The sequence below is a fragment of the Vulpes lagopus genome, chromosome 18, assembly GCF_018345385.1.
Source record: "Vulpes lagopus strain Blue_001 chromosome 18, ASM1834538v1, whole genome shotgun sequence".
Lineage (NCBI taxonomy): Eukaryota > Metazoa > Chordata > Mammalia > Carnivora > Canidae > Vulpes > Vulpes lagopus.
The window spans coordinates 910,862-920,073 of NC_054841.1; the positions used below are offsets into that span (position 1 = coordinate 910,862).

The 9,212-nt window shown below is 61.0% G+C and overlaps 1 protein-coding gene across 1 annotated transcript; it reads left to right on the plus strand.

Moving 5' to 3' along the window:
- Window positions 1-816: 816 nt before the first annotated feature.
- BHLHE23 (basic helix-loop-helix family member e23) lies at window positions 817-1,968 on the plus strand. The gene has a single exon (XM_041733070.1). The coding sequence runs from the start codon at window positions 817-819 to the stop codon at window positions 1,483-1,485; it is 669 nt and encodes a 222-aa protein (XP_041589004.1). The 3' UTR covers window positions 1,486-1,968.
- The last annotated feature ends 7,244 nt before the right edge of the window (window positions 1,969-9,212 follow it).

Sequence of the window (9,212 nt, forward strand, 5' to 3'; positions counted from 1 at the left end):
GCTGCGGGCTCTGCTCCAGCCCCGTGCGGGGCGGGCTCCTGGCGGAGGGACGGAGGGACGGAGGGACGGAGGGACAAACACGGAGGGACGGAGGGACAAACACGAGACGGACTGGGCAGGTGCCCCGGTGAGGCCGGGCGCTCTGCGGTGGCAACCCGGGGCGTGGGGGCGCGGGGAAAGCGGGGCCACCCAGACGGCCAGCGCCCTCCACCCCACGGCCTCCCCACGTCCCCACCCTGGCCGTCGGTCTGTCCCCGGCGCGGCCCGGGCTCCAGAAGAGGCCGTCACCAGGTCCCTTCTGATTGGATGGCCGCCGAGTCCCCGCGGGCGCCCCCCGCTCCTTAAAACTGCGGCGGAGCGAGTGGGAGCCGAGCCCGGCCGGCCCTGCACGCGCAGCGAGGGTGGGGGGCGGAGGGCGCGGGGGGCGCGGGGGGCGGAGGGCGCGGGGGGCGCGGGGAGGCGCCGGAGCGCACGGGGCGCGCGGGGGCGCGGGGAGGCGCCGGGGCGCGGGGGGCGCGGGGGGCGGGGCGCGCGGGGGCGCGGGGGCGCGGGGAGGCGCCGGGGCGCGGGGGGCGCGGGGGGCGGCGGGCGCGGGGGGCGCGGGGGCGCGGGGGGCGGAGGGCGCGGGGGGCGCGGGGGGCGGAGGGCGCGGGGGGCGCGGGGAGGCGCCGGAGCGCACGGGGCGCGCGGGGGCGCGGGGGCGCGGGGAGGCGCCGGGGCGCGGGGGGCGCGCGGGGGGCGCGGGGGACGCGGGGCGCGGGGCGCGCGCGGAGAGGCTCGGAGGGGCGGCCGGGCCGGGCGCGGGCGGGAGGCGCCATGGCCGAGCTCAAGGCGCTGTCGGGGGACGCGTACCTGGCGCTGGGCCGCGGCTACGCGGTGGCGACGGGCGGCCTGGCCTACGGCGCGGCGCGGGGGCCCGAGGGCGGCCCGGGCGGCGAGCTCCCCGCGGGCCCCGCGCCCCAGGGCGCGGCCGAGAGCAGCGGCGAGCAGAGCGGGGACGACGACGACGCCTTCGAGCGGCGGCGGCGGCGGCGGCGGCGGGGCGCGGGGGGCGCGGGCGGCGCGGGGGGCGCGGGGGAGGCGCGGCGGCGGCCCCGGGAGCAGCGCTCGCTGCGGCTGAGCATCAACGCGCGCGAGCGGCGGCGGATGCACGACCTGAACGACGCGCTGGACGGGCTGCGGGCGGTCATCCCCTACGCGCACAGCCCGTCGGTGCGCAAGCTCTCCAAGATCGCCACGCTGCTGCTCGCCAAGAACTACATCCTCATGCAGGCGCAGGCCCTGGACGAGATGCGGCGCCTCGTGGCTTACCTGAACCAGGGCCAGGGCCTGGCGGCGCCGGTGGCCGCTGCGCCCCTGCCGCCCTTCGGCCAGGCCGCCGTGTACCCCTTCTCGGCCGGCGCCCCGCTGCCCTGCCCCGACAAGTGCGCCGCCTTCTCCGGGACGCCCTCCGCGCTTTGCAAACACTGTAACGAGAAGCCCTGAGGGCCCGGCCGCCCCTCCCGCTCGCGTCCTGCATTTCACCTGCCCCCCCGGACCGGACCGGACCGCGCCGCCGCCCCACTCCGCCGCGCAAACCACGTCTGGGCACGGGATGGAGCCGCCGAGCCCGCAGCGCACCCCCAGCAACCTCCCCAGGTCCCGCGTCAAGCCGGGGTCGGACAGGTTGACCAGCCCTGCTTGTCGGAGCACCGCCCCTCGCGCTGAAAAAGAGAACCAGGACTAGGGCGGGAGCCGGTCCGCTGCGACCCGGGCGGTGGCCTTGCGGGGCTGTCGCCGGGCCAGGGAGAGAGCGGGCTTGCCCGGCTCGGCGGCTCCGGACCCTCGCGGGGGGCGCGTCCTGGGCCCCGCTCTCCGCTCTCCGCTCTCACCAAACTGCGGGCCGCTCCTGGTGGCTGTTTCCCCCGCTGCCTGGACCCACACCCCGGACCCCGGCCTCCGAGGCGCCAGGACCTCAGCGCCCCTGCAGCCGAGCACCCGATGCGCCCCGACCCGGGCTGCAACTGTCCCGCACGCACAGAGGAGCTGGACTTCGGCCGGCGCCAGTGACCCTGGGCAGTGGCTTTGGGGCTCTTTGAAGTCAGTGTGTTCTGTTGTTTTGTTGTCTGCCCAGCGGCCTGAACAAACCTCTAGAGGTGAGTGGACGCCAGCCCTCGCTGCCTCCGGGTCTGCAGAATCTGTCCCCTAAAGAATCCCTGGACTCCCCGGCCACCACCGCTCCCGCCGGGAAGTCCCTGCGGGATGTGGCCCTCGTGGAGTTGGAAGGAGACCCGCCTCGCGCCCTCCTCTTCCAGGCAGCTGTCTGGAGGAGGGTCCTCACTGCCCAGGGCCCCACTTGGCCTTCAGTGTCCCGGAAGGACCCCGTCTACCCCGGTGACCTCCACACCAACCCCGGCACGTTTCCAGGGGAGACGGCCAGGCCACGGGTGAGTAGCCAGTGGGAGGAGCTGCTTCCTGACCCCTGGAAAGGTGACGGGTTTGTCTCTTGGTGTCCCGGCCTGTCTCTTTGATGTGGGTGCACAACGCAGATCTCTGCCACCATAGGCGTCCCCGTACTCTGCGCCGCCGGCTGGCCACCCTGGGGACCAGGCTGTCCGCGCCCATTTGCACCCCAGCCGCACTGCTGCAATATCCAGCTTTATTAACCCAATTTCCTCGGCTGTCGTTAACGCTATGCTAATGAGGAGAGGACCTCCGCCCTACAAAGCGGCCTGTCTAAAGCATTTAACTTTAATTAATACATTTCAAAAGGCCCTTTTGTATTTGCAAAATGAAGTGTGTGATTAAGTCTTATTCATAAAGACATATGCTTAATACTGGTTTTTGCTAATTTCCATATTTATTTCTTCACTGTCCTTTTCTCCCGAACGCACTACTTTATCGGTTTTGCACATTCAGAAAGCTGAGCGCCAGAAGCTATGCCTCGAATCCCTTTCAGGTAACGGAAGGCAGGACAACTGGCAATTCCAGCTTCTTTACTGCCAGGGTCATTTCAAAGTGATCCTAAATCAACTTTATAAATTACTTGTCATAATCTGAAACAGAGTTGCTTATTCTGGTTGAAACCAGCTGTGTTTAGTACATCGTTACTATTCAGAGTGAAGTTACGATTTCAAGTTATTTTTTAAAATAATAGGATTAAACTTTAATATTAAATTAAATATGTTCATTTGTGACTGAATCCAGTTTCAATTTTCAGATAATTGTGTTAACTTGGACCACATGCTTTTTTAAAAAAAAAAAACTCATGAGAAACAGAGAGAGAGAGGCAGAGACAAAAGCAGGCTCCCCATGGGGAGCCCAATATGGGACTCGATCCCAGGACCCCGGCATCACGACCTGAGCCAAGGGCAGGTGCCCAAACACTGAGCCCCCCAGGCGCCCCTGAACCACATGGTTCTAAATCACGGGGTCTAGAGTCTCTGAGGTGCAGACAGCCGATGTGTATGCAGCCACTCAGCAAATATATGAGATACTAATGAAAAGGTAAAGGAAAAAAAATCTCTCTGCCCCCTCTTGGATGAAAAACCACAAATTTTTGTAATTTTTTTTTTTTTACAGATTTTATTCATTTATTTGAGAGAGAGAATGAGGGAGAGAGAGAAAGCATGAGCAGAGAGATGGGGGGCAGAGGGAGAGGGAGAGGTGAACTCCCTGATAAGCAGGGAGTCGGTCATGGGCTCGATCCTGGGGCTCCGGGATCATGACCTGAGCCAAAGACAGACACTTAAAAGACTGAGCCATCCAGGCACCCCAAAAAACCACAATTTTTTTTTAAAAGGACCACGTAACCAATCATAAGTTCTTCCAAAAAATTACATTAAATGTTTTTTTTTTTTTTCTGTAGTTGCGCAGCCATGTATCTGCATGATCTACTGTTCTCCAAAACATCAGCCTGCCTTTCACGGGGGTGGAGTGGAGTCTTTTTTCAACCTGAAATTAGGCTGACTTTTCAACAAGCCTAAGGTCGCAATCTGTTCTATCAAATACGAGTCACTTGGCCTCCCCATTCTGAGAACCCCCAGCACAAATACAGAGACGCAGGCTGCCCGTTAGCAAGCCCACCCCTCTCTGGAAACGTCCGAGGACAGGGGTCTGGGCATCTAACCGGGGGCACTCCTCGTGCATCTAACCCCCGGAGCCGGCACTTCTCCAGCCTGGGGAGGAGGGAGGTGGGAAAGAGCCTTGCTTTTAAGTGGCGTTTGAAACAGCCTTTTTCCTAGATGCTCGTTTTTTTAGATCCGCCTTAGGGTAAGGAAAGATGTACTTGCTGGGACATCTGGATGTGGCTGGGGGAGTGTCCCTTTAAACCCTGGTTGGCCCGCACAGACCAGGCCACCCATGAAATTGTAGCTTTTCCAGTGGCTACGTAAAAAGAGTAAATAGATGAAATCAATTTTAGTAACTCTTATTTATCCCAATGTATGCAAAATATTATCTTTTCAACACATAATCATTATTTTTAAATTACTGGGGGGATAGTTCACATTCCTTTTTTTTGAACTAACTCTTCAAAATCCATGTGTCTTGTACTCAGAGCCTTTCTCAATTCAGACCAGCCCTGTTTCAAGTGTCAGTGGCCACACATGGCCCGTGACCGCCACGGTGGACACTGCAGCTCTAGGCTGTCCTGACGCAAAGCATGTGAGGTGCCTTTGTTTCCTTCACCTTCATGATAAACAGGAAACGCCCACTGATTCAAGGAATAAATTCTAGAGCCAGACACACAGGAAATGCCCCATCCTGGTTACTCTTTGGAGCCCGGTTCACCAAGTCTAGCTGAGGCCAGGGCAGGTGGCCAGAAAAGCCAATGTCCATTTTCTACCATGAAATGGTGGTAGTACATCTACAGAGTCACAGGTCCAATGCCGCCCAGCCCCGCACTGGCCACCCACGCCCACACCGGGGGAACCAGCAGCGTGGTGACACTGCCACGGGGGCTTGGCTTGAAGCCAACCCTGCCTTCTTCCCCGGTTAACCACACAGCTCGGGGCTCAGCCACGCTGGCCGCTGCTCGTTGAGACCAAGGCTCACTCAAACTCAGATTACGAGCCGGGGAGCCCGGCTCGTGGGGGCTTAGAGCAGGCTTCCCTGAGCCCAGGGGCTCCCCAGGGGTCCCTTGCTGCGGGCTGGAGAGGCAGGTTGCCTGGCTGAGGTCCTGCACCCTGTCTGTGTTCATGGACCGGTGCATTGGTGGCCGGTGCAGGTCCCGGCACGCCCGCGCTCCCCATGGCACCCCCAGCTTGCCAAGTCGAAAGAGGCACACGGATTGGAAAACCAGAGTGGGGGTTCCTTAAGGTTAAGCTAATGATTGAGCATCCCAGGACAGACACAGCCTCCTCTTCCCTCCTTTCTTTAGCGTGACCAACGGCAGACATGTGTCTCCCTCTCCTTTGGGTATTTCCAGGGGAACGTTTCTACCGACTTGGTGAGACACCACGGTGCCCGGGTATCTGACGCCCGAAGACCTTTGTTTTCCTCCAGTTAGGAAATTCACTCGCCTAAAACGGCGTCCCTGGTTTTCAGTAATAGGCAGTGGCGCCCGAACTCCATCCTGACCTAGCTCTGCCCCCAGGGACCGGAGCATGGACGTGCAAGGGTGTCCAGCCCGCGGGAGTTCGTCCACAGGCCCTCATGGACGAGGCGCACCGGCTCCTGTCTGTTCGGTTTTGTTGGTTGCGTCCCAGGGTTGGGATTTTCTCTTCCTTCGTGCGGACGTGAGGAGAATCCTCGGGGAGCTGTTTTACCTTGGGACGAAGCTACCGAGCGCCCCGTGCTGACACCTGCTTTGCCAAATATGCGTGTCTATTTCCCTTGCAGGTTGGGACATGAAAGGAAGAGGCACCTCCTCGTAAGGGACAAATACGGTTTTCCTAAAGGATGTGTGAATGGCACCGACGGTCCTTGCCTTGCCTCGCCCTTGGCCGTCTGCGGGAAGTCTGATTAGAACGACCAAGCGGCGGAGGCTTCGAGCCCAGTTAATCCAGCAGAGAGTGATTACAGCAATTTTATCATGTGAATTCGCCTGTGATATGTCTTTAGTCTATAATCGCTCTTGGCATCCCATTTTAAGGGATGGAAATAGAGGGATTTACAATGTATTAAATCATTTCTCCAACAATTAATTACCTCTTTGGATCATAACCCTGGACGTTATGCTCCATACCCCAACAAAAGTCAGTTCCATAAAATTAGAAAATTAATACACATTTGCAAATCTGATTGCGAAGGAGCAAAACCCACATTACCAGAAATGCAAAAGGGCTCAAAGAGTTAGCAAAATTTCCTTGGTGCCCTTGTTTTCCCCGTTTTACAAAATGATTTATGCTGGTTTTTCCCAGTCCGAAGTACCCGAGGCATATGTATTGATACAAATGTATAAAAGCTGTTTTTAAGTGAGGCCCTCTGAGGAGGACGACGGCCAGATTATTTGGAGAGGTAGCGCGGAGGGGTAGCCCTTGGAAGATGCACGCGTGGAAGGGGGTCTCTGAGTAAACTGAGGCTTCTGCTCCGCGAGCGCCTCTTGGGATCTCTGCGCTGTTGCCGGTCAGGCTGCAGAGGGATCTCTGGGCCCCAGCGGCTGCCGTCTGCACCCCCAGGAGACTCAGCCGTCGGAACACAAAGCAGAGCTGTGCATGGGCCGGGCCCGTGGCCTCTGTCCCCCGTGACGCTCAGACCCCCCTGGGTGCTCGCCCCACTGGCTGCCAGCCTGACGGGGGTTGGCGATGCCACCTGGGACAGGAGCAGGATCCTAGGGGGTTTCTCAGGAGCGGCTCGCCGGCGCCGTTAGTCGCGGAGGGCCTTCCCGGCCAGCCTGGTCTTGCCTCCAAGCCCACGTTGTCTGAAGCGATGAGGCCGCCGTCAGCAGCTCTCGCGGGGGCCCTGATTCGGCCTGACAGGAGCCCCACCTCCGAGCGCCCTGCGGACCGCGCGTGCTGCGCTAATGAGGCCACAGCCAGTCTGGGAATTGGCCACAAACCCAGACCCCGATGGGACCTGCGCACTCTCTGATGGCCACGAGGCATGTGACAGGACGCATTTCACTCCGCGGCCTGGCCCCTCGGCCCTGACCACAGCCCTCCCCGCCCCTCTTTGCTTTTTGACCACCGAGGCCCTGAAGTCACAAAATCCCTGGAAGAGTCTCTAAGTCTCATGCACGGCGACAGAGCTCCTTTTACAGCCGAGGCCGAGTCCAGGATCTGTCCCGCCGCGTGGGCCCGGGGCTCCCGGAGCCAGCTCCGCGTGGCAGCCCGGCCGCGGCCCAGGCAAGCTGCTGAGGGCGCAGCTCATCCCTCGGGGGCCGATACAGCTGCGAGGCCTCGTGACGGAGAGTCAGAAACCCCACACGTGGGAGTCAGTCGATGCCAGCGGGCCCACGGCACCCAGGCTGCTGGCGCGAGAAACCTCTGAGCCAGGTAGAAAGGCCTTTCTCCCTCCGAGCACATCACTAGCCCACCCCGCCAGGCTGGGCCACCCCGCCGCCGGCGGCCTTCGCACCCTCAGGTGACCCAGAGATCTCTGCAGGCAGCACCTGCATCTCTGACACCACAGACCACTGCGAAGATGTTTATTTTATATTCGGGAATCTGGGTTTCCAGAATAAACCAGAAGCCTTTTCGCTACAAATAACTGCTGTCCGTCCACACTGGGGTCTCCCGTCGGGCTGTGGGGTCGGCAAGGACATTCAAGAAGAGCTCCTGCAGAGCTTCCGGCCCGCTCCTCGGCCTTATGATATCGGGGTACCAGACGGGGTGAGAGCTTCGCCCCAGGATGTCCACGGGCTGCTCCCAGAAAGGCCTGGGTCTGGGGAACAGAACAGGGCCCCGGCCCCCTGCGCAGCATACACATCCTAGCCCATTCTGTCTGTCCGTCCGTCTGTGTGTCTCTCACTCATTCTCTCCTGCAGCTGCTTTTGGAAAATCAAAGAAGACCCTACAACTCTTTCCCTCCCTCTGGGCAGGCCCGTTCCCCTAGAGCACGCACGTTCCTTAAAATATTCCGAATGTATTCCGCTGTCTCAGGACCCGGGTCACAGCAGTGCTCGGGCGGTGCTGGCCGCATCTGGCTCAGGCAAAGGCCGCGGGGCTGGAGGGTGCCGGGTGCAGGCGGATGTGGGGTTAGAGGTGGCCGGCCGTCACCCGTCACCCGGGGTGAGGACAGGCGGGGGCCTCCGTTATCCCCTGCGGGGACTGTCTCCTGAGCTCACAGGCGTGTGTCACGCTATGGACTCTCCCATCTCCCATGCACTCCCAGGTCCCCGGCTGCAGCGGGAACACAGACGCCCACACGGCCTTGAGCCCCCACCCATGGCCCGTGTCTCCCGACGCCCCACCTCACCCTCAACTCCCTGCCTTTCCATAGACCGCCTGGCCTTGAATGTGAGGTTAGCAGGGTGCCCTCTTGCCTGCTTGTTGGGACTGGGGGTGTCCCAAGACACAGGCTTTCCATTTTAAACCCTGGAGGGGTACCTGTGGGGCTCAGCAGTTGAGCGTCTGCCTTCGGCCCAGGGCGTGACCCTGGGGTCCTGGGATCGAGTCCCGCATCGGGCTCCCTGCATCCGGCTCCCTGCATGGAGCCTGCTTCTCCCTCTGCCTGTGTCTCTGCCTCTCTCTGTGTGTGTGTCTCATGAATAAATAAATAAAATCTTAAAAAAAAAAAAAAACCTAAAAAGTCCTGGGCAGATGGCTGAGGTTAGGGCCTCAAACCCTTTCTGAAAACGTAACAGAGGGTAAAGCAGCATAAACAAAACCGGCGGGCAGGTCCCTGCTCTCCACCCCTCACCTCCTCGGGCTCCCCAGGGACGCCCTTTAAGGCCACAAGGCCACACCGTGCCAGTGACCGTGGCCTGGAGCAAACCAGGGTCGGCTCAGGTGGGGTCCCCCTGCTGCCCACGCGGCTGCCCCAGAAGTGGGTCGAGGCTGCTCTACGCAGACCACAGGCAGGACCCAAGAGAGAAGTGCCTTCTGTTGGGTCGGGGACATCCTCGCCGCAAGAGCTACGGGGAGCGGGGAGCGGGGTCGCCGTGCGGCTGAGGGGAGGCCCGAGCCGGGCTCCCGGAACGCGCCTCTGCCGGGGGCCGTCCCCTGCCCGGCCCAGCGCCCATCGGGTTTTAGGAGGGGCGAAGCCGGGACAGGGGCGCGGGCAGGAAATCAGCGTCTCCTAATGAGCATGTTGTCGGGGCGATTTGCTCTAATATTTGCTTAATAAGGCTG